At 42.3% G+C, this 26,131-nt stretch overlaps 2 protein-coding genes across 6 annotated transcripts in view; both read left to right on the forward strand.

Moving 5' to 3' along the window:
• The first annotated feature begins 4,446 nt into the window (after positions 1–4,446).
• The window catches only part of LOC129726201 (uncharacterized), a 31,296-nt gene continuing 9,611 nt past the window's right edge, over positions 4,447–26,131 (forward strand). Inside the window, exons 1-2 of one of the 5 annotated variants that reach the window (XM_055682937.1) lie at positions 4,447–4,691; positions 24,619–24,782. The gene's annotated coding sequence lies outside the window, so the exon portion shown is untranslated. Of the gene's footprint in view, positions 4,692–15,761; positions 16,476–22,155; positions 22,424–24,618; positions 24,783–26,131 lie in introns of those variants that run through there. The other 4 variants (XM_055682938.1, XM_055682940.1, XM_055682939.1 and 1 more) reach the window with 4 other exon arrangements.
• On the forward strand, positions 20,911–22,239 carry LOC129719610 (uncharacterized). Its single transcript, XM_055671001.1, has one exon. The coding sequence runs from the start codon at positions 20,911–20,913 to the stop codon at positions 22,237–22,239; it is 1,329 nt and encodes a 442-aa protein (XP_055526976.1).

The raw sequence follows: 26,131 nt of genomic DNA on the forward strand, positions 1-26,131 counted from the left end.
TTGGTAGTGGTGTCAGTTTTGGCCTAATACAATAACTAACCGACGCGCACGGTGTTGACTTGCCATACCATGGTGAGGGGGCGGGTTCGTCGAAAAATGAGAGCACCGCGTCGATGATGGCTTGGGGGGACGTATCCTGGCGTGGGAAGGAGTTCATCAAGAAAAACATGAAAATCAACGCCGTGTTTTATAAGACCGAAGTTTTGGAGAAGTTGATTAGGAAGGATCATTATATCTTTCAACAGAACGGCGCACTGGTGCACACGGCGAATGGTCAAGCGTGGTGTCGGGAGAACTTGAATGATTGTCTTGATAAGACCTTGTGGCCTCTTAGCTCCCTGGACCTGAATCCCCTAGACTGCCGGCCAAGAGAACATAAACGAGCACTATAGACCAATTTATAAGGGCTCATTTCCAAGCCGATAAACTAAATGCGTGCCGCGTGTGATTTGTTTTGAGAAACGTTTCAAGTTCGTTATACAACACAAAGTGTGAGAGCTCCCAGCTAATATGACGTAAAGGTTCTCGATAAACATCAAAATTTACTCAGAAAAGGAAAGAAAAGAAAAAAAAAATCAAAGTGTATTCGAACTTCTTGAATACCCTGTACATCGACCGATTCCCAGCTATTTGGAATTGAAACATGGATAATTTTTCGGAACCTTTTCTGAGCTGTCTTTCATATAACAGCCATAAAGTAATATGTGGTTTTTGCATTATAGAAGGGCACTGAAGTAGAATGATCCGAAAACCAGCGAGAAGAAAGGCATGGACTCGTATGCCACACTTTTCAAGGAAGAAGGGGCAGAGATTGTCTCACCACTCCGTAAAAAAATGTTAATACGCTCTAAAAAACCACAGCAGTAATTCTCCTTATTTTTTATATATGCTACCTTTCAACTAAGTTTATCGTGCCATGTCATATGAATGAGCTAATAGATAAAAAATGCCCCTTATTTCTCGATTGGGTTCAGTTGAGTGGATTGGTATCCTCTGAATGTAAAAATGAAAAAAACTTTGAATATATCCACCACTGTAGTACATTTTTGCTACAGAGGCAGCTTGCCATATAAGCTCATAACTTTACTATTACCCATTAGAATCTTGAATTGCCAGGGTTTCCTGCTTGCTCATATTGAAATCCACAGTCACAGCTGCTGAAAATACCTTACAAGATCGTAAGTTTTCTTACGAATTTATCGGTGAAAACGAATCCGAACTTGCTAGAGACATCACCCCGACCAGTAGCTTACCAGAAGGATCGATACCCTTCTTACAGACAAATCTTTCTAACAGTGCTTTGTGATGGTATTAATTTTTTTTGGGTTATATCATAATCCGACAGCCCTGGGTTTGCCCTAAACATCTTCAATTACAGCTTACGTTTCATTAAGATGCTTGCTATGATCCTGCTGACCAAAAGAATGCAACTACTCGGAACGTTTGAAAACAATGCACACATTCGGTTAAGCCAATTTCAACAACTTCGTGATTTTTTAACCTAACCACGCAAGTTGGTGTTAAAAAAACCACGCAAGTTGGTGTTAAAAAAAAGACAAAGTTAACAGCACTGATACAGAAAACATTTCAAAATAAGCTGTTCTAAATATTTGGAAACCACCCAACAACCAGTTCTCTATACCTATTAGTAACTGTAAACCTATTAGGATCTAGCGTTTTCCCACTGATGAAAGTCATAGATCGATTAATAGATGAACTTCCTGATGGTTCAGCAATTTAACTTTTTACAAATGCCAGTAGCAACTTTTCTGGAAATAGATCGCCATCGTCGGATACCCGTTGGCTAATATATTATTTGTTGTTGTTGAGGAATCGACGAAATTTATTTTGCTGTTGTTGTCGTTGCCGTTGTTTGTTTGTAATTTCTGTTTCTAGCACGCTTGCTGCGATTGAGTGTAAGCATACTCGTTGTTCACTCCAGTCATCAGTCTACTTTTTTCATAATGTGTAGGTACCGGGATTTGATTCACCTCCATCCTGAGTCTGCCAAGTCAAGCAAATTCCTGGTGCTACATTTCGAATCGGAATTCGACCTTCTGTTTATTATGTACACAGATTTCGCGGCTAACTGTTCTAGTGTACAGGACTATTGCGATCCTTTACACTAACAGTCTTCTCCCGAGTCAACACTCGAACCTATGACGACTGGTTTGTTAGGTAAGGACCTGATCAAACGATTATAACAAACGGGTAACACAAATATATCTGAACTTGATAGAAATAACAAAGCCTCCCAGATGGTTTCGAGGTACGATGCTGGCCTAACAAGCCAGTCGTCGTAGTTTCGAGTCTCGTCTCGGGAGAGACTGTTAGTGTCAGTAGGATCGTAGCGCTAGCCTATATCAAATTCTGTTTGCACACTTGAATGTTCAAAAGTGTGTTTTTGAAGCATATTTATAACAAAATTTGTTATTCAATTAACAAAATATTGTACATTCCAACTAGTCCTGATCTTTTTCTGCCAAAAACCTTACAAAACTTGCTATAATTTGTAATGATCAGTAAGTAATTTTGATAGGAATTTTGATATTTCAACAATTAACGAGACCAAGTTTTGAACATCCGTGGATATAAAAAGTTCGTAACAAAATATCAAGATTTGTTATAATCCTGATAGTTTCGACTGATCGGGGATTGAACCTCGTACCGCTGGGAGGCATGAGTCTACCAATTTGATAGTAAATGCCCAAAACCAGGGGGGATCTATCGGTCAAGCATCGCGTAACCAACATATTCGGCAATATGGCGTTTGTTTTGGTTTTGGTTCTGTTTGGTCACGAAACTGATCGATGTGAAATATTATAGAATTAAAACGTTTTTTATCAAAACTCGAGAAACCGCGGAAAACTTTCACGAATGTGTTATGCAGTGATTTTTCCCCCCATTATTGTTCCTAGTTACAACGTCATGGACCAACAAACGTCATGGACCAAAGTTGATCTACGATAACGCACACATATATGAAATTTGACAGCAGTGAATCCCCTCTGCCCAAAACACAATGTTTTGACATCGCTCTGAAATAAGTTGCGGATTTCAGTAAGCAAAAAACACGGGGAGTTTTTTTTAGCTTAACAATAGGTGCTATCTTTTTAAAGTAAAAAATAATCCAGTTTAATTTTCACCGACACAGAAAAATAGTGCAATATTCACAATTTTGTTGTGTAATATTCCAAAATGCATAACTCCACGAAACCAATTGCTTAATGCTGTTTAGTATTCATTCCGCGTGCACGTAATTTTCAACTTACCGATCCAAAACAAAACGTATTGTCGTCTGGTAGATGTGAACTTTCTTCAAAGAAAAATAATAGCTGCTAGCTTCATTGCGCTCGTATTAATCGCCCAGCGCGTGGCTGAACTTAATTTTTCTCACACGATCAAGATCGGAATGCAAAAAGTGCATTAAAGAGGATGCCCCATACGCGCAATTTTTACTCCCGTAGGTAATTTCTTTTGTTTTTCCATGCAACTTTTATCTCTTTCTCTCTTTGCACAGAAACACGCTCACGTGCCACTAGATCCGTCGAACCTTTCATCTCTAGCAGCTCGATTTCATTCGATAGCCGACTTGATGATGCTACTGTGTATCGGGCGCTAAGTGCCGAAACGCCCGTGACGGCGAACAGCAGTACAGTGGCGCACACTGGGACGGAGTAACAAAACAGAAACATATGCTTTTGCGAAAAATTTCTGTGATTTTCATTTTTTGGTTTTTTACAAAAGTACGGAATAGTTTATAAAGAAAGTACAAAAGAAGAAAGATTGCAAAATTAAACTATAAGACTTTGAAATATTTTACTGCAGCAAGAAAACACAATTTTGAAACTGTCCCACTGTGCGACGTTGGGAGGCTGATAATATATCGTAATTTAAAAACACCGACTACGACGTCACATCACTATTGTATACAGCTGTAGGAAGGCAGGTACTATTAATAACATCCATCCTCAATCAACAGGCAGAGAAAATTGCTCCCGGTACCTTTATCTATGCTCCAAACAGTTCTGTCCCCAAGCCCCAATGTCATCCTCCTTTTGTTTGCATACGAGATTGAGTTTGGCCAGAGAGTGTCACGAGGTGTGTGAAAAAGAGATTCAAATGAGTAATGCAAACACATGCAGAGCTGAGCAGTGTAATGTAGTAAATGTAGATAATATTTCATGAATAAAAATAAGATAATTATTTAGTCTGAAATTTGATATCAAGGATTAAAAAGAACAATTTCAAATACGAACTGGTGACATGTTCTCAATACACTGCAAATGAAAAGGGCGCAGCCAAAAAACGAAGATTACATCATACTGACGTTTAGAAGGCGACCGTTTGCTGACTCCCGCACCTCGGGACACACGTATTTACTGCGTCAAGTGATCAGAACGAACTTCCCACCGTGTATCGAAGTACGTTAGTTCCAGCGGAGCAAGCTCCAGCCAGTCAGCTGCGAGCTTTGATCGCGATCGGATCGCGCCTTATTTGCCAGCTTTACCTCTGTACATATCCCGTAGCAGCTCGAGAGAACCGTTCCGCGGTTCGGTGTTTGTTATCACAGTGAGTGTTCTCTGCTGTAAAAGGTGGATGCGAGGTGTGATTTTCATCGAGTGTAGATCTGCTAATAGCGTTGCCGTTTCGAGCGAAATTGGATCGTCGAAAGTATTTTTTTTCAACTGGTGCGTATCAAAGTCATGAATTTGCTCTGCTCCAGAACGAGTGTGGAAAATTTTATATGAGTGTACCGCTGTAGTTAGCTTTGACGCTATACCAAATACAGTTACCGCTTCGTGTAGGTTAAGGCCTGCAGGTGTTTTCGTCGCGGCAGGCGTGATCTACGATGAGGCAGCTAATTAGTCAATTATATATTCGTGATCAACGAGAAATTCGTTTCTTGCTAGTAATAGTAGTATGTTACTAGAATCCATTCGTTTTCCAATCGAATAACTGCTAGAAGTGACGAACTGGCGCATAAGTGAGCATATAAGGAAACAGGTTGGACTGTGTCACGAGTGACTTGCGGTAGATGACATCATGTTCCGATTGGAACTGACTGCTCACAATAATAAACGAGGGAGAGCAAAAAAAAAACACCGTGTAGATATTCAAAATAAAGCGGGTGCAAACCAACAGACACCTCCAAGGTCTGCGGCGTAGATATCGCATGATTGGGGGATGTTTGAATGAAGATAGTCTGAAACCGGCGGTATAGTTATCGGTGTTTTGCGAACACAATTGCAGTGAGAAGATAATATTGCTGTAGTGCACGGATACGATGATGTTAATTTTTGAATACCCACCTTCGCATTAGTTGTTTGGTTAGCCTTTGCTTCGGCTGTGAGATAATGGTTTGTTTGAATATAAACACGACTTTGGCGAATGGGGGGAAACGATAACACATGCCATCGGCAGGAGTTGGGAATTCAATTTTCTAGTTTGTGTTCATTGCTGAATGATTGTATGATTAGAATGATACCAATTCGATTCATTTAGAAATTTTATGAGATATATTACTGATAATCGATCTGATTTGTTCATTGTTCGGTGTTTTTATTTCCGTCATACTCGGTATGCGATGATTGCGCTGGTAAACAGTCATTTTGGTACAAACTCAGACAACGATTTTTTGAGTTTTTTTTTGGTTCAAGTAAAAATTAAAAACCTGCTGGTATTATTTTCAAGAAAATTGAAAATCGCCATGAAAACGCCAAACATACGTAGATTTTTTTTCTGCGTATAAGATCATTCACCTTGGATCTGGCCAGAAATTGTATCTATTATATTCATACATCATTACTCTAACAGATACAGCTTTTGAAATAACTGGATAAAAGATGGCTGAATCTCATCAAATCATGACAAGTTGCGATATTCCTTGAAAAATCAATCAATTTGAAGGGTTTCAAGCGTGAACACTAAAGTGGGGCGTCGTTATATGGTTGTAAGTGAAACTTGTTAGCACATAGCCAGAAGCAAGGTTTTTTGTTCCATTCGGGACCCCAAACAATCCTGAATTTATTGGAAGTCGATTGGTTTTGTCTCCACTTGGCGCAATGCATTTCAAATTTATATGAATTTTTTTCCGGGAAACTCACTTTTTTGCACTTCCTATCTAGAGAGCTGTGACTAAACCATACATTCATGACTTAAAACAATTTTTTTTGATCCCTAACAACTTTGTCGGAGATACTAAAGAGCTAAGAGTGCATGTTCCTAAAAAATTCTAGAACTTTTAAAGTTGAGTAGGTATGTCGAATTAAATGCTAAAAATCAACACTACCAGCGTACCGGCGTCGATCCTACCTTTGCCTATAGAATTTGCTGAATGTATAGAGTTGAATCGACAGATTACTTCTGAAGGAATTCCTACTGACGCCGGTACACTGGAAGTGTTGGCAGAAAAACTGATTTTCTGCATTCAATTCGACATTCTCAACTTTGAACAGGCTTAACAATCTCTAGGGACATCCTAGATCGTCAGCGTCTTCGGCAAAGTTGTTAAGCATCTGAACTACTATACTTTAACGTAAAGTAGTATATTATTACGGCATTATTGAGCTCTCTAGATAGAAAAATGCAAAAAAGTTTTCCCATTCCGTTTTTTATACAAATTTGAAATGCAATGCGCCAAGCGAAACAAAACCAATCGGCTTTGTTAAGTATAGGATTGTTTGGGACCCCAAATGGAACCAAAAAACTTGGTTCTGGGAAATCGATCACTTTGCCCCAACCTGCTTATATATGCTGCGCGTTTCGAAATCTAAGATAATTGTAAATTTAGTTTAGCAATAAAGCGGAACTTCATCTCTCAACAAAAGGTGTATTCTCATAAAAAAAGTTTCTTGCTTGTTTTGTTCAAGTAAATTTACTTTACGGCATTTAAAGTTTTCAAAATAAGAGGAAAAGTAACAATAAAATAAAAATTATTTACATATGCAAAATACACAAAGAACAAATGTGTATTTTATGGACTACTCGCAATTTTCATTGTTTCGTTACATGTACCTTTACTGTTTATCGTACCTTAAAACGGTGTAACTTTGAATATTTTAGGAATATGCGAGTAAATTGTCTTTTGAAAAATTTGACATCAATTTCAATTCCGAAGTGACTTTGATTACTTCTTTGCTTTGATAAATTTATGGTGAAACTATGTTGTTTCAAGCAAAATAAACAAAATTAACCGTCTTAGATGAGTTGATAAATATTAAAAGGAATTAATGGGCGTATACGGTTTGGTTGGCCAATATCTAAGGCTCAAGCATACTTCTTGAAATGAGAACTGTTGTTCAGGTGGAAAGTGAGGGGGGTTCTTGGATGTCCACGATCAACGATGAACTTCTAGAATAAATACGGACGAATGTTCGTGAAGATTGTTTGCCGGGCATCCAACCTGTAAGCGATAGCAGTCGTGCGAAGGCCAAGGAGGCGGTACCAATAAGGAACTCACCGTGATCACCAACTGCATTAAAGTGCGCAACAAGGAATCAGGACCGGATGGAATGCCGAATCCGACCTTCAGGACTGCTATAAAAGTCATCCTCGGGCTGTTCCGGGTAGTCGTGCAGATGCTCCTAGATTACTAACCGGAGCGATTGAAGTGGAAGAGACTGGTCTTGTTGCCTAAGATCAGTAGACTTCCAGGCGTTTACGGGTATGGTACTTGAGAGGATTATCCTCAACAGACTGGTGACGTACACGGAAGGTTCAAATGGTCTGGCAAGTAGCCAGTTCGGATTCCGGAAGGGAAGGGCCATGTTGGATGCTACTCTCTCCATCACTAAGACGGCGGAGATAACACTTCAGCAAAACGGAGGGTATACGCTATGGTGTAATTGTAAAGCTAATTGTGGGGAACGTGTTCCATAACGTAAGCTGGGACTCCATACCGCACGTGCTTAAAAGTAACCACGTGGCAGTATCGCCGTACGAAATTCTACAAGCTACTTCCAGTGTGGAGAACTAGGAGGATCAGTGTGTTACAATAACGACAGGAGTATTGGAAGGTTCCATATCGGTCTTGTGACGAGCTGTTGAAGCTAAAATTCCCTGTAGTGGCCAGGATTTGAGAGCGGGCAAGGGGACGAATGCCTAACCCTAAGCCACAAACATGCAACCACCACCACCGAACGAATATCAGAGAATGCTCTTCACCTTCCAGCGAGGGGTGAAGTCATTGCACAATTTGCAATAATCTTTCATTCAAATGTTTAAGCAAAAGGGCCCCACGAAAATATAAAATAGTGGAACAGATCTTACGCTTTAAGTTTGCCCAGAAATTCTCGATGAGATGCAGCTGGGGAACGTTGGGCGGGTTCGTTGATTTGGTTATCACATCGATATTCAGCCACTTCATCTTCTCCAACGATCGTTGGGCCGACACCTGATACGGCCAGAACACCGCGTCTTCGCCCATATAGTATTTCTTGATGAACGACGCAACTTCCGGCAGTCTTTTTGTACTATAAATTTTCCCGTTGACGACCAGTCCGGAGCGAAAGAAGAGCGACTTTGACATCTCTTTTTCGCCGATTGTCAGCCACAGCAGCATCTTTTTGGGAAAATTGGTATGTGAAATGAACTTCTGTGCTTCCATCTGTCGCAAGGGAAGTAAAATACGAAGTGCCCTACCAGTCGTTGCCATTCAGAATGAGATAGGTCTCGTCGTCCATCACCACCGCCACGTCGCGATTCGCTGGGAAAATTGCCTTGACCATCTGATTCAGCCGCTGCCGCTGCGTCAGTGCCTGCAGCTCTGAAACCAGTCGAAATGGTACTACCTCTTCCTGACATGTAAATCCATGTTCTCCAGGTACTTTTTCATCGTTTGGCTGGTTGCACCTCTAACAAGCACACACAGCGCTGTAGCTGTAGCCACTTTTCCATCGGTTTTCCTCTTCAGCACGCTTTGGAGCTTCTTGTCGCTCAGGGTCGTCGGCCATTTGGAACCGGACTTTCTTTCGATGATCTGATTGTTGTCCAATAGTGCCAAGATGTTGCAAATGTCGAAACGGGCGTATCTGGCGTCACGATTAGAGTTCAACTGATAGAGCTGTCTTTTTTTTATACTGATCATAGGTTACTGTTGCCGAACCCACTGTGCAGTCGTCACCGGTTGTCAGTGAGTCCCGGTCACGCATGACAGACTACCAACAGAACGGACATAGATCAGCGTCAAATGATAGATAAAATATCGATTGATAGAGGAGGAAGTGAAGGGAGTTAATCAGTGAAGTTTAAGCAAGGAAGATAGTAGAAATTTGGTTAGAGGAAGAGTTTGTTAAAAGTGTGAAATTTGTGGACAGGAAAGGCTGGAAGGAGATTTCCTACAATTAATATTTGCACATTCCGCATAGTCGAAAAACACCAAAATGTGAGTTGCAAATTTTGTTATTATAAACAGCATTAAACAAATAAAAAACTTTCAGCTTTGAAGCTGCAGTAAACGCACGCTATCAGAGAGGTGATTTTGTGCTTCGCGACACCGAAAACTTCCTCAACAAAAATCTTCAAAGATTTTGTGGTTAGATCATCAACGTGGTCGAGTGAGATGAATCCAGAATTGGAGAGCAACCCAAGAAACAATATCAGTTTTACGATATACTTGAAGAAGTTTCGATTGCTTGTTCTTTAAAACAGGGCATAAATCTTATTATTCTCACAAACTGCTACAAAACAGCCGTAAAATCCCCATAAGGTCAAGGAGGCCCATGCTAGAGAAGGTTCTCAAGAATAGTTCCTAAAGTTTGCTTAAAACTCTATATTTTTATCGATATGTACTCATGATTACATTCAGGAGTTGCTTACAACCATGAAAAAACTGTAACAAATTTCGAGAGTTTTATGAATCAGGTTCGCAACTCTTCTTTCTAGCTTATTTCGCTATGAACAGAATTTTTTTTTATTTACATAGATCAATTTATACTCCTTCTCCAAAATGAATGTCATCGTAGTCGTTAAATAAAATAGGTAGGTAAATCTTCGCGTATTTTCGAGTTCATATATGAGAATTTTCAATTGCCGAGTTCAGTTTATACGAGTTATGTGGCAAAAAAGTTTGTAATTTTCAATGCGCCATGATATTACTGGCAAATCAGTAATTTATTTAGAAATTAAAAAATATATCTGAATTTTCGTTAGGTTCGGGTATGGTGGACTATGAAACATTTTACTGAACTTTGTGTTCAGCATGGTCACCATTCACAACTGAACTGCCAGAATTATTAGTAGCATTAAAAATCTCGGCCTTTTATTACCGTTTAATTACAAATGGCTATTATTTTGATATAGTTAATCACAGCCTGTTCGCCATTTTTGTCGTTGATTTTATTTTAATCCCTCATAAGACGGCTTCTACCTAAAACTTCTTGAGCAAGACTAATGAGATTTTTTTAGTATCTCGACAAGTTGGCATTTACTTGTTGCATTCACGGAGAAGAATACTTGCGCTTGAATAAAACTTGCTTGAACTTTTCAAGACAAATAAATTTTATCTGAGATAGACTCATCTCCCGTTTGACAACTGTTTATTTGCAGTCAAGCACCATTTTTGTGATCATTGCTGTTGGAAAAGTGATACTTGTAGCGATTTTTAAACAAGAAACAATAAATGGTTTAGAATAAACATCCGGCGTATTTTATAATTAGGGCCTTAAACATGAGCAAAATGAAGAAATGGAACATATTGCATGAAGCAGGGGAATGAATACCATTTCTCTGTCATTCTCAGGTACAAGTCGGACTCGATTATTCGGAATTTAAGATTCGATTATCCGGAATTTCCTTTTTTCGGTGTTCGTTTTAATTTTTATTCCGAAATTTTGCCTTTACCACTCCTTCTGGCATATTTGTTACCATTGTTTTACCATTGATACCGTTAGTGAGTATTGAGTTTCTGCTGTTTTTAACACCAAAAGTAATATACCCTTAAATGACTTGATTTAGTATGATTTAGGTTGACTTGATTTAGTATGAGTTAGTTGCTTGAATTTGTTTTTTTTTTGTTTATTAGTCTGAGTTTTAATGCAAAATTTTCAATTGTCTAAATCTAGGTTAAAATTCAATTCTGCTAAGTCTATTCTAGCGGCATTACATGCATTAACAAAACAAATATATTTTATAAAAATTTTCAGGATTTCTATTCTCCGCCTTTCGTTTATTCCTGGTAAAGCAGGCCTTACTAAATCATCGAAATCGAACCGTCTCCATCCTCCCATGATTTCTTTAATCCTCCGCCGAAGGACCGTCCAAGCTGGACCGACTCGTGCACATGTGCAGAATTTGTGATGGAGTGTTTCAGCTATGTTGTCGTCACAATATATACAATTTTCATTTTCCACACGTTGCATTGTGAAAAGCAGTTTGCGATGCTCTATCTTTTCATTCACTAGTAAGTAGAGTTGTGATCGCTGCGCCGAGTTTAGCTGTCTTGTTGAAATATTCCGCCACGTGCGGGGCCAGTTGTTTACTGAATGATTGCGTTCCACTCTTGGTACCTCAGTCTGTTGGATAAAGTACTGATGGATTTGATCGGTGGATGGGTTCTGTTGGATTTGATGGGGAAGTTGGGACAAGTTTGAAAGGATTATTTTAAGATCAGGGAAATCAATCGAGATTGTAGGGCGAGGATTTGCATGAAAAAGAAGGGATCTATAAAAAGGAAGGGAGTCGATCTCTTGTAAGTGACGGTTTAATGCGAGCGACTTACATTTTAGCGCCGGTAATTGCAGTTTCAGTCCACCGTTTTCTTTGCTACGCGCCAGTTGCGTCATGGGTACGCGTGCGACCATGCCTCTCCATAAAAACATACCCATTGTTGATGTTAGTTTTCCAATGTGCACACATAAGGGAGGCAATAGGGATGTAAGGTACCATATCCTGAAGGTACCGAATGTGTTGAGTATAATGACCTTCTGGTGCAGCGTCAGCATACGCAGCGACTGCAACCACACTAGTTGCTGGAACTTCCTTACTGCAGTGTCCCAGTTCAACGTCGTCATCAGCCGTATAGAATTTGCAAATACCACACCCAGAATTTTGACTGTGTCGACTGTTTGCAGCCAGTGGGTGTCAATTTGGTTTCCTTCATAAAATCCCACATTAATGGCAACCGTCTTGGAAAGATTCAATTTTGCACCAGCAGCATTCTCAAAGCGAGTAAACAACCCATTCATCTCGTCGATCTGATTGATCGATGTGACGATCTCACTTATGTCGTCTGCATAGGCCACTAGTAAATCATCTCCACACACACGTTCCAGTCTGCACACTAGTGGATGTAGGTAGATGACGAAGAGGTGCATGGACAACGGGTCTCCCTGTCGTACCGAGCGCTGGATTTCGAACGAACGAGAGAGATGTCCGTTGATCAGCAGCCGAGAGGTGGATCGGCTAGCGATGAGCGAGAGTAAAGCGATGAGATCCCGATTGAAACCCAGCGAGCGCATGGTCTCGAAAAAGAATGAGTGTCGGACCCGATCAAATGCGTGATCGAGATCAAAACTGATTAGTTTCCCAGCGCGACGGCGATGTCGCAGGCTCGCAATACGATCCTTCAGAGTGAGAGTGGCTTGAAATATGTTACGTTCTGAGTTCGAGCATTTCTGCCCGTCACTCAAGATCCGATGCTCTTCCATCACTCGCTCCAGCCTAGTTTTAATTATTCTGGAGAAGAGCTTGTAATCGCTGTTGAGCAGCGAGATCGGACGGTATGACCTGGCTGTTTGATCGTCTCCTCTCTTTTTTACCTGTACTATTATGCCTTCTACAAATGATCGTGGTATATTCCCGTTAAGTGCTTCGTTCAGCAGCAGGTTCAGTTCTCGGTGGATGACATCAAACAGTCATTTTCGTTCTCTTCTCCTGCCTCTTCTGAATATAGAGTCGAAAAGTAGTCCACCATCTGTGTTTCGATCTCTCGTGGTTCTCTTATTAGTTCGCCCTGCTCTGTCTGCACCTGTGTGATGACGGTTTTCTTCCTTCGCCTCTCCCCTAGCTGGTATATAGATAAGGGTTCTCCTGCCACATGCGTTTCATTGATCCGCACAAACGTGTAGGAAAACCTTCGTTGGAGAGCTAGCATTTCTCCTTTTAGTCGATTGATGGTAGATAGTAATTCGGGATGCTGGTAGTAATCGTCGTACGCTTGTCGGAGTGCACCGTATAGGTGTTGATGCTCTCTATGGAATTCATCAAATGCAGTCCGCGATTTCCATTTAAAAAAGCTTTTTATTTTTGGTTTGACAAACGTGAGCCACCATTCGATCCAAGAACCATAGTTTCTTCGTTGCCGGGTCCAATATTGCCACTTGTATTGAAATTCCGCAACGTTTTCGTCGGTCAGAAGGTGTGGTCGGAGGGACCAAAAACCACGACCATGTTCTTGACCGAGATTCAGGAGACATAGTCGAAGTGTTAATGCTTTATGATCGGTGAATGAGCAAACGTGAGCATGTGCTGTCCGTAGATGATCCTGTAGACCGGTGCTCACGTAAATCCGATCAAGGCGCGAGCGTGCGTTACGACAAACGTACGTAAACCCGGGGTCACGTGGACACAGTTTTTCCCATATATCATGTAGCTGCAGTTGCTGGACAACTACTTTGAGGGCGGGGCTCATGTTTGGGCTACTCGAATCACCTGCTCGAAGGACGCAGTTGAAATCGCCAGCCAAAAATGACATTTGTGGTGCGATGCCGCAGGTAGTATGGGAGCTCATTGAAAAAGTTCTCTCGATAGGCACGTTGTGTAGAGCCGGAGGGAGCGTAAACATTGCAGATCGTCGTATCTTGCACTCGCAGCGCAAGCAGTCGGCTATCCAAGCTTCTCTCAATGTGAGTGGCTTGGATGTGTTGTTTCAGCGCAATAGCTGTTCCTCTTCTCGAGTGGTCAATATTGAAGAAAACGACGTAACCCGGCAAGGAGAGCTGTTCGTTCTCTACTTCTTGTAGGCACACGATGTCGAGGCTATGGCTGTTGATGAAGGTTCGGAGCGCGTTCTGCTTCGTGGGGTTCGTAATTGTAGCGATGTTTATAGATGCGATGTTGTACGACGTGAGAGCCATTTAAAGAATGTATTCTGCCCCCATACCATCGTCATCGTCTTCCCGACGGGGCTTCTTACCAATCGGTTTTGTTCGGCTTCGTCTACTACTTGTAGAAGTGGAGGACTCATCTGTTTCGTTCCCGTTGTTGATTTTGCTCTGCAATCGCAGCGCGTTTTCCGGCTTTTTGAAGATGGTATCCGAACACACGACAGCTTGAAATGGTGTTAGGAGAGACGTTTGCACGTTGGACACTTTCGTCTGCGAGCGTGTGGACATAGCATTTGCTCCAGGTTGGGTACTCGTTTGTGTTTTCGGGCCCGAGGATTCACTCTGGCTCGAAGATTTTGGTAGTTCGGGAAACGCATCAGATGATAACGGTGGTGGAGCAAAAGGTTTTTGACCGACAGGTTTTTTATCTTGTTGCTTCGCACCAGCTGATTTTTTGGGTTGATGACCGGTCACTGACCTGCCGGGCTGTCCAGTTTGCTTAGTCACGTTTGCGTAGGTCTTCTGGAATAGTAACTTTTTGTTCTGGACACATGATATGCCAGTGTGCGCTTGTTCTTTGCAATGTCGGCATGATGGTGTTTGACCTTTGTACGTAATGAACGCTTGTTCTCCGTCGATTGTACTCCATGAGTCGATATTTCGCTTAACTAGCATACGGGCAGACCATACACCGGGCGGTATCCCTTCACATTCGTCACTCGCGCCCCATGATAACTCGCCAATCGAGATCACTTCACCATAGCCTTTAAGGAAATGGACAACCCTTTCTTCTGACACGTCTTCAGGAAGGTCATGAACTCTCACTTCGACACTACCATCTTCCAATGTAATACGAAGCCTAATTTTCTTCCCCTCACATTCCACTTCATGTTTTCCGTCGTGCTCATCTACAATTTTTTGTGCGAGCGTTAAGTCGCTGACCCTGACAAATGCACATGCCTCACCTCTATGGCACTGAAGTCGTTCGATATCTTCTCTTTTCAATTCGAGCACGGTACGACAGAAGCCGTAAAGTTTTTCAATAGTGGGTTTAACGGTAAACTGCGAGTAGTCGATTTTAACAGTATTCTCTCACCTCATCGCGGAAACACGTAACACGCGACGCGGCACGGTACAATCGGAAAAATTTCTGTAATAGATGCTTGACTTGTGATAAGCGCAATCGAAAGAACGTCTGCACGTCTCAGAAGCTGAGCGGTATCTGAATGGGCTAAAAATTTTTGTTTATTTTAGATACTTTTCTTTCACGAATGTTTTCTCTTTCATGAGACAAAATGGGTTTAAGAAAATTTTATGGGCACATTTTCAAGATAGATTCATCTTAAAGATAAGTACCTTAAAACTATCGTAAAATTCTAATGAAGTTTTATGGAAGTTTCCCATAGGTATTTTGAAAGGGATATTGAGTGCGTTTCAAAACCGCTCCTCAGGCTAATTACACTTATTGATGAAGGAGTTTTATGGAGGACTCTTCAAGTGTTCTTTAATTACTCTTGGGAACTGTTGATAAATAAAAACCACAAGTACTTAATCAAATTTATGATAAAACTCGATAGATTTAGTAATGTTTTGATAAAACTTCTATAAAATATAAATAAAACTAAATCGTCTTTGGATTGTTACTTATGAATTGCATGCTATGCAACCAGGCGGACGGGGCTGACGACTTAGTACAGTGCGACAAATGCGACGGGTACGTGCATTATTCGTGTGCTGAAGTAGGAGATTCGATTGCCGATGAGGATCGGAGTTTCACCTGTAAGAGGTGCGTCGAGATCGACGAAGTAGTTACTAATTCGTCCCGCCGGACTAGCATACACTCCAATGCAACAACGCGCAGCAGCGCAAGAGCGGCCCGCACGGCGCTAAAGTTACAGCAGCTGGATCTGCAACGGCAAAGCCGTCTAAAAGAGCTCGAGGAAGCTGAAAAGTATCAGCAATTACGACGAAAAGTAGAATTAGACTTTGAGCAGCAACGTTTCGATGTGTTGGAGGCACAATTACGCGAAGAAGAGGGCGCCGCTAGTATTAGGAGCAGAGTTAGCTCCAGAGTGGTTCGGGAGAATACTAACCGTTGGCTCACCGTCACGAGTCAGACTGAAGAACAGGGAACAACGTCCACTAGACCAGCCGCCGTTTCGACTCCAGGGGACGATTTCATTAATCGTCTACTCGAACCAGCGCTGGAAACTCCAACTGGACATGGTGCGACAGCCGACGTTAATGGTCCGAAAACAGCACCGACTAACAAATGCACAAATCAGCTACAAGAGCACGACAAAGGAACAACCAACACCAATATCGTGACGTCAAGACTTCCACACGGTGAGCAGGTCCGTGATCCATCACCATCTATAGCGAGAGTGGTCAATGCAACGCTACAAGACATGGGTTCAACAAGCAATAGAGGTCAGTGTACATCGGACCAGGTGAGATCTAAGTTAGGCAAAATAAATGTCGGTTTACAAACTATAGTTGAATCAAACACAACCAACCGTCCTATACTAGCAATGCAAGAATTTAATAGTCAGATAGAAGCTCAGGGTAGAAAAAGTGATGCTATGAGATCGGAGACTCAAAATAAACTAAGACAGGCTATTGTTTCTCACAATCCTACACATGTTTTGTATGACACAGCTCAGATTTCGTTCCATTCTGTCCTTGTCCCCCCGCCTGAACGTAATCAACAACCACCACCACCGGGACGGTCATCGTCGATATTGAATCCACAGCGAATCACGACACAGTATCTCTCAGTACAGCAACCGATGGTTGCGAACTTTTCGGAACGTGAGCAACCGCTCCCAGCCGATCAGCAGATTGAGTGTGGTGTCTCAGCTCCTAGATCAGAGTATTTTCGTCAATTTTTGCAACATCAATGCCGTGGATCGCATATGCCAGTTGCCTCTCAATCGTCTGAGAAACAGCAACGTTATGCACAAGCGCCGTCGGTGCTTTCACAGCCACCAGGTTATCAGCTGTTTCAGGTGCCAAATGCAGTGGGATCGGTAGCGCCCGGACCGTCGTCGGTTAATTTTCCACCTTCGGGATATCAACAGTTTCCGATATCGAATTCATTAGGGTCGCAAGCGCCAAGACCACCACCCGAACAGTTGTACGCGCAGGAAAATCTTAACACAGGACGAGTGCCTGCTCAGCAGAATGTTTTCAATCGAATACATGCAGACCATGTAACTGGACCTACCGCCCAACAATTAGCCGCTCGTCAAGTAATACCAAGAGAGTTGCCAGTCTTCTCTGGTGACCCGCAGGAATGGCCGCTTTTCTTCAGCTCGTTTCGTAACTCAACCGAGGCGTGTGGATATAACGATGCTGAAAATTTGGCGAGACTGCAACGTTGCCTGCGAGGACATGCTCTAGAAAGTGTTCGCAGTCGTCTGTTAATTCCAGAGTCTGTTCCCCAGGTAATTACTTCTCTAGAACGGCTCTACGGAAGACCTGAGGTAGTGATTAATTCACTTTTAAAGCGAATGCGGGAAATTCCTTCCCCTAGAGGCGATGATCTGAAGACTTAAATCAAGTTTGGCATGGGGGTGGGAAATTTGGTAGAGCACATGATAATGGCAAACCAGAGGCAACACGTCAGCAACCCAATGCTGTTGCAGGAAATGGTGGATAGACTCCCCCCGAATTTGAAGCTACAGTGGGCGTCATTCAAACGTAGTTACCATACAGCTGACTTAGAAGCGTTCAACAATTTCATGACAGAACTGGTAACAATGGCAAGCGAAGTTGTGCTAGTCGTGGATCCAGTGCAGCAGAGTTCAACAAAATCAGACAAAAATAGAAGAGAAAATGCAAAGGAGAGGCTGTTCGTACACCAACAAGCACATCTGACATCGGATTCGGGAGCGAACAGATCGCAACAAATGTATGCAAGCAAACCTTGCTCACACTGTAATCAGAAAGATCACCGAATTGCCGAATGCCAAAAAATTAAAAATTTGAACTTGGACGACAAGTGGAAAGCGGTCAAACAAAAGGGACTGTGCCGAATGTGCTTGATCTCACATCGTACGTGGCCCCGTCGGTCCAAGCAAGAATGTGGAATTGAAGGTTGCCGTTTGCGTCATAATTCTCTACTGCATTCGGGAAACAATGTGTCAAGTATGCCATCAGTGCCAACATCCACCCACCTTGCTCATCAACATCATCACTCTATGACGTCTTCAGCCATACTTCGATTCATCCCTGTGACACTCTACGGAAATGGGAAGAGCTTAGATATTTACGCGTTCTTAGATGATGGATCATCAACGACCATGTTGGAAGCTGAAGTGGCGAGCCTACTGGGGGTAGAAGGACCCAAGGAGCCGCTGTGTCTGTGTTGGACAGGAGATGTGGTCAGGATGGAAAAGGAGTCACAGCGCGTTGAATTCGCAATCGCAGGAAAGAACGATGGGAAACACTTTCCATTAAAAGCGAGAACGGTGGGACAATTAGAATTACCCAGCCAAACGGTAGATTGCGAGGAACTATACGAGCATCATCCGTATTTAAAGAAAATACCGCTTAGCAGTTACACTCAAGTTACTCCCAAGCTTATCATCGGAGTAGATAACGCTCAGCTAATTAGTGCCCTTAAAAGTAGGGAAAGCGGTCAAGGAAGGTTGATTGCCGTAAAAACACGACTGGGGTGGTGTTTATACGGACGACAAGCAGCACATGGAAAGTTTGTAGAGAACGTGAATGTACATGTGGAACGTTGCGAACATGATATCGAGCTGCACGACCTATTCAGACAGTTTTTGGCAATCGACGAAGCGAACATCCAGCAAAGTATGTCATCGGAAGGAGATAAAAGAGCGTTGGGGATACTCCAGGAAACTACCCGAAGAGTTAACGGGAAACTGGAGACTGGACTACTGTGGCGTTATGACGAGCCCTGTCTGCCAAACAGCTATCCTATGGCTGTACGGAGAATAGAAGCTTTAGAGAGAAAGCTGTCCAAAGATTCGCACCTTCATCACAAAGTGCACCAACTAGTGGCAGAATACATAGATAAGGGTTACGCCCATCGAATAACACCAGAGGAGCTCAAGTTTACTGAACCAAGTCGCGTATGGTACCTACCACTTGGGGTAGTGAGTAACCCACGCAAGCCGGGAAAAATCAGACTAATCTGAGATGCGGCGGCGCGAGTCGATGGCGTGTCTTTCAACGATATGATGCTGAAAGGACCGGATATGCTGACTACTCTGCCTACCGTATTGTTACGCTTTCGACAGAAACGTGTGGCATTCAGTGGGGACTTACGGGAAAGGTTCCACCAGTTTCTGATTCGGTCGAACGACAAGCAAATGCAGCGATTCGTTTTCAGAGAACAACGAGGACAACCCCCACAAATATTTGTGATGGATGTCGCTACGTTCGGCGCGGCCTGCTCGCCGTGTATTGCACAGTATCTGAAAAACAAAAATGCGGAGGAGTACGCAGAGCAGTTTCCCGAGGCAGCAAGAGCAATCGTTGAAAACCACCACGTGGACGATTATCTCGATAGTGTGGACTCGGTAGAAGAAGCGGTGAAGCTGATTCAGGAAGTCAAATACGTTCACTCTATGGCAGGTATGGAAATAAGAAATTTTGTCTCGAATTCCATCGAAGTGCTGAAACATATCGAGGAAAGCAGTAAGGTTGATGAGAAGTCGATGATCTTAGAAGGAAATGTCGAAAGTCGAGTGCTTGGTCTGGTATGGAAACCTTCAGAGGACGCCTTTACATTCGACAGTACTCTAAAAGAGGAACTACGAGGTTTGGTGGGTGAACTGGTAGCACCTACTAAACGTCAAGTGCTACGATTTCTCTGTTCATGGGAAAATAATAATGCAGCGAATTTGGAGAAGCGGAACGGATTGGGATGAACAGATTAGCGGTGCAATATTGGAGGAATGGCGCAAGTGGAGTGATTTGCTAGCTAGAGTACACGAAGTTTGTGCTCCAAGATGCTTCTTTCCCGGTACCAAGGGAACATCGTGTAATTCCCAGATCCATGTTTTTGTGGACGCAAGTGAAAACGCATATGCTTGCGTTGCGTACCTCCGCAGCGACACGAATGGAGACATTCGGTGTACGTTTATAGAAGCGAAAACTAAGGTGGCCCCGTTGAAACCAGTTTCAATACCTCGTCTGGAGCTACAAGCGGCTTTGATCGGTTCCAGAATGCTGGAAAATATATGTAAGGCGTTGACCATACCAGTGAATGCGAGATACCTTTGGTCGGATTCCACCACAGTTCTTGCGTGGCTGAGATCTGAAACTCGACGTTATCATCAGTTCGTTGGATTCCGAGTTGGAGAGATATCGTCCACAACCACCGTGGATGAATGGCGAAAAGTTCCATCAAAAATCAATGTAACTGATCAAGCCACGAAATGGGGGAACGGGCCCAGTTTTGATCCAGAAACATGCTGGTATACCGGACCAAGCTTCCTAAGGAATAAGCACCAAACCTGGCGAGTACCAACAGAAAAGGAGTTTTCAACAGAGGAGGATCTTCGAGCAGTCTTTCTTTTCCATCGAGAAGTGCCGAAGCCGCTAATAAAAACTGAACGATTCTCTAAATGGTCGAGACTTCTTCGAGCAGCGGGATACGTGTTGAGAGCTGTACGTATTGAGCTGAGAGTTGCAGAGGGCGGAAACCTTGCTTTGGCGACAAACGCAGATGCAAGAGTATGCAGATGAATACGCGACGCTTCTGTACAACAAAAAGCATCCAGAAGCAGAACAGAAGCAGATCGACAAGTCGTGCGCGCTGTAAAAGCTGTCTCCAATACTAGACAATGAAGGTGTCCTTAGGCTGAATAGCCGCATTATTGCGGCGCCTATGCTTCATAGGGATACAAAATACCCTATCATTCTCCCCAAGGATCAGTGGGTGACAAAGTTACTGGTAGAAAGCTATCACGTTCGCTTTCTACACGGAAATCATGAAACAGTTGTAAACGAGATCAGACAGCGGTACTGGATTCCTCGGTTGCGCGTTGTAGTAGCGAAGGTCGCCAAGCAATGCCAGATCTGCCGGAATGGGAAAGCAGTGCCACAGGCTCCGGTTATGGCACCGCTGCCTGAAATTCGACTGACCGCTTACATACGTCCATTTACACACACTGGGGTAGACTACTTCGGACCGGTATTTGTGAAGCAGGGTCGAAGTCTGGTCAAACGATGGATCGCGTTGTTTACATGTCTGTCTATCAGAGCAGTACATTTAGAAGTCGTACACAGCCTGTCCACCCAGTCATGTGTGATGGCTATTAGGAGGTTCGTGGCGCGCAGAGGGTCACCGGAGACATTTTTCTCCGACAACGGAACCAACTTTGTCGGGGCAAACAATCTTCTGCGCGAACAACTCCGTGGAATTTATGATCGCTGTGCCGTGACATTTACCAACTCAGCCACACAATGGTTATTTAATCCACCACTTGCGCCTCACATGGGAGGACCCTGGGAGCGCTTGGACAGATCAGTCAAGACGGCAATGGCCGCAATTGCAGATCACCCACACCACCCCAGTGATGAAGTTCTTGAAACCGTAATACTCGAAGCTGAGTCAGTAGTCAACTCGAGACCACTCACTTACATTCCGCTAGAGCACACTGAGCAAGAGGCGCTTACGCCCAACCACTTCCTGCTTTACGGTACGAAAGGCATCAATCAACCGCTTCGGGACCAGATCGAAAGCACCGGGACACTGAGAGATAGCTGGAAATTGGCGCAGCATCTGGTGAACACATTCTGGAGTCGCTGGATTCGCGAATATTTGCCAACTCTAACAAGGCGTACAAAATGGTTTCAACCAATAAAGCCGATTAAACCTGGGGATCTGGTGATGATAGTTGACGGAGGAAAACGGAACGGATGGATAAGAGGGCGTGTCATCAACATCGTAAAGGCAAAGGATGGGCAAGTTAGGCGGGCGTTGGTGTACTCGAATAGAGGAACTGTAAACCGACCTGTCACTAAGCTGGCTTTGTTAGACGTTCAGTCGGCTTCGGAAGAACCGGAAGTGGATGTCTCGGGCGTACCGGAACTACACGGGCGGGGGGATGTTGCCGAACCCACTGTGCAGTCGTCACCGGTTGTCAGTGAGTCCCGGTCACGCATGACAGACTACCAACAGAACGGACATAGATCAGCGTCAAATGATAGATAAAATATCGATTGATAGAGGAGGAAGTGAAGAGAGTTAATCAGTGATGTTTAAGCAAGGAAGATAGTAGAAATTTGGGTAGAGGAAGAGTTTGTTAAAAGTGTGAAATTTGTGGACAGGAAAGGCTGAAAGGAGATTTCCTAAAATTAATATTTGCACATTCCGCATAGTCGAAAAACACCAAAATGTGAGTTGCAAGTTTTGTTATTATAAACAGCATTAAACAAATAAAAAACTTTCAGCTTTGAAGCTGCAGTAAACACACGCTATCAGAGAGGTGATTTTGTGCTTCGCGACACCGAAAACTTCCTCAACAGGTTACTATGATTGATGGTGCATGGGTAGCTTCGTCAGTGCGTGTGAAGGTAAACCCCTGACCGAAAGTAAGCGACTGTAAGCTAGTTTCATCGTAGTTGATGCTATTTCCGGTGGTATACTATCAAGTATCTCCTTCAGGTTATTGAAATATCATGAGTGGATTTTATGGCCATTTTTGGTCCTGGAACGATGGATACTTTAGGTCCACGGACGCTAGCAATGATTTTGCCGACGAATTTGGACCTGATTTCGTTGTGATCAGATCAATCAACCTCTAGATTGATGCTGGACTTAAGGGATAATCCAGTTTGCTGGCATTCCTGATGATTTTACAAAGCGCGGCCTCCTAGGACCTGGTCCTAGGAACAGTAGGTTCTCAGGGTGAATTAAGGTGCTGCAGTGGTTCTAGAGCAAAAAAAGTTGTCCTACATCGCATAACCAACCGCATAATTCATCAGTGAGAAGTAATACAATAACAGCAATATTACTTACGGTGTTTCTCAAGGCTTGGTACTTTGACCACTACTATTCTACTGTTACGTGAATGATTTACTCTATTACTTTTTATGCCGATAACGATGAGCGGTATATTTGTCTTCTGTGTATAAACATGACAGAACCAATTGAACGAATTGAATAGCAAATAAAAATCTCCTTTTTTTTGGTTCCTCAAGCTATGAAGGTATTTTTCACTTCTCAAAACCTCACCAGTGTTAGGGCAGAATGACACATCGTAGGCTGAACTAGTCAAAACATTAACCTGACCCTGACCCAAACTTGAATGACTGTCAAAACCCGTTTCCTGACTTGTTTTTTTTTTTCATTTAAACATTTGACGTCATTATTTAAATGTGATCAAATTTTGCGTCTTCGCGGCATGTTTGCGAATCATCAAGCTAACAAACAACCAGCACTACGACCCATAACAAGGAACGAAAAAATACAGAATCCGAGATTTATTTTCAATTTTCCATCGCATAGAAATCTTTTGCCAATAACAATATTGATCAATAATATTTTTTGGCTTTGCCAACGTAGAGCTAATCACAATGCTATCATTGAGTGCTGCAGAAACTTTATATATAATATTTGATTCGTTTCTTTTTATCAAGGATGGCTTAACAATTATGCTAATAGATTCCAACTCATATTGATTTGCAAGATACAAAGCTTTAACTATACGGTGAATCATATGGTGAAGGAAAATACCTGTTCAGTATTCGTTCAGGTTTCTTGGCAAAATCAAAGTAAAAAAAAATTACGTCACAAGATGAACAACAACATCTCCTGTAAACGACCAGTAAACATTTCGGCGTAGCTCAAAATTCGTTCGCGAGCCTTTTGTCATTTTCTTTCGTATAAATACCAATTATAGAGATCTCTCTTATTCATAGCAACCGGCAAAATGATCCGTGCTAATTTAAGCGATGTGAATTCGCAAAATTGTGCTAAAATAAAAAAAAATGTTCCAAAACTTCGTTAAACAGATCTCAGCAAAGAAAAAAAATCACGCGGTGTTTCACGCTTGGAAACTGTGTTAATTCGCCAAATCACATGAAAACCACATTTTGTACGGTCAGTTCGCTATCGTTATTTCATGAACCGAAGCTTATGGTTTCGAATGCGAAGATGTAGCTTTTTTTTTAAGTGGTTATACCTATATAAAAACTGTTTAATAACTCATATGTCATACACTTTTGAAAATATTTCTACTTAAATGAATAAAAATCTGTTAAATGCGTAAAAATCTGTTACGCCAAAAATATAAGTAACTATGCGCCTCCTTTACATCATAGTCGTCGATGGAGATGCAAAAATTTAAAAAAGAAAACCGCTCAAAAAAACTAATATCATATGAGAACCCTGTACTTTTAGTTCTCAAGTAACGGCACTGCATTAAATGCATCCAAATCTCTAGAAAAGTTCACTCAGAGACAGTTTATGTAACGTTTTCCAAAGCAGACGTATGTCTGCAGTACGAGTTTGCGTGTATTTTGATGAATAATACCGAGTTGCAAGTTGATTCGCAATGACAATGATTGCTTTTTCCCGTTCAATCAACAGATTTTTCGTGTGTCATCGCCGTAAACTGCAGGAAAGAAACAGCACATACAATTGGCGTAGACTTTACGTGAACACGGCCGCCCGATAGACCCTCATCGAGTGCTCTGATGTCACAGTAAATTGTACTGATTTCACGGCAGTTGCTCCATCTGGTCATAAAAAAGGTGAGTCTTGCTTTTGGATTTGACAGTGTGTAACACGTGTCTGGTTTGCAATTAGCGACTTCGACCGACTCGACCTCGGAGCTAATCGATCTGTATATAATTGTCACATATTCGCGAAACGAAAATGAGATCAATAATTAGGACTGCGTCAAATTGTTTCACAAACAGTTACTGGGCAAACAAACAACTGTTCATCCATCACTAGTCCAACTTGGATACATTCGGCTTGGTCGTTGCTTGATCTTGATTGTTAGCACCTGGGTTGGTGCACCAGCAGCTTGTTGCAAACTGGAATAACAAAGAACGGTGTTCTAGCTAGGAGTAAGCTCATCACCATAAAGATCGGACTCTGATGATTGACTTCCGAAAACAGCGTTGTTGAAAACAACTATTATAAAAACGCCCACTGAACAGTTCGTTGTTGCGATCAGCAATGAAACGCCTTCATGTTTGTTGAAGCAAAACATGCGATTAAACTTTAATTTATTACGAAATCTTTTGTAAAACGTTATTAAAGAGCGGTTTGATCCTAATGACCGGTTACAATTATCGATAGAACCTATACAAATGTTATTCAACCATTCAGTATTGTTTTTAAATGTTACTGCGTCTATTATATAACCCCATGAACGTGGCAATAAACGGTAATGTGCGTTGGATGTATGACTTTAAATATCATGCGAATGTAAATTAGATCAAGTTTCCCTAAATAGACATCTTCACCGGTAATGAATGATCACAGGTCAAGTCAGCTGTAAGAAGCGCTATGGTGAATCACTTTGAAACTGGTATGGTCATCATTTTTTCTGGAAACGAGCGCACATTAATATTCTTCAATCTTGGTGACGTCGAATTGAATTCAATTTCCATCTATACCAGATAGCAACCGAAGGTTTTTCATGGTGAAAATATTATCTGAATATTGAGTTTTAGGAAAACAGTCTATGGAGTTGGCAGCACTCGCTTTAATTTCAGTGAATCGTTGTAGTTGTTTCTGAAGAAAGGTTCCAGAGATTCCTTTGACAAGCAGGTGGTCTTGGGTTGAAACCTCACAAGTCTGCCTGAATGTGATTCGTGTTTTTCTTAGGCACTTCAACATTTCGCTGTCGAAACTTGACCTGTTTATTGGGCACATACTGTGAGGTAACTATTAGCATACGAGACAATATAGGGACTAGCGCGCGCCTTTTAATACTAACAGTTTCTTCCGAGCCGAACATATGACGACTGGCTTATTAGGCTTGCATCGTACTTCGAGATCAGGTGGGAGTTTAAATTGCTCGTTTCCAAAACTCAATATTTTTAATATAATATACAACCTACTTGATTTATGGTGGAATTCGATGCTA

Source organism: Wyeomyia smithii, chromosome 2 (genome assembly GCF_029784165.1).
Source record: "Wyeomyia smithii strain HCP4-BCI-WySm-NY-G18 chromosome 2, ASM2978416v1, whole genome shotgun sequence".
Classification (NCBI taxonomy): domain Eukaryota; kingdom Metazoa; phylum Arthropoda; class Insecta; order Diptera; family Culicidae; genus Wyeomyia; species Wyeomyia smithii.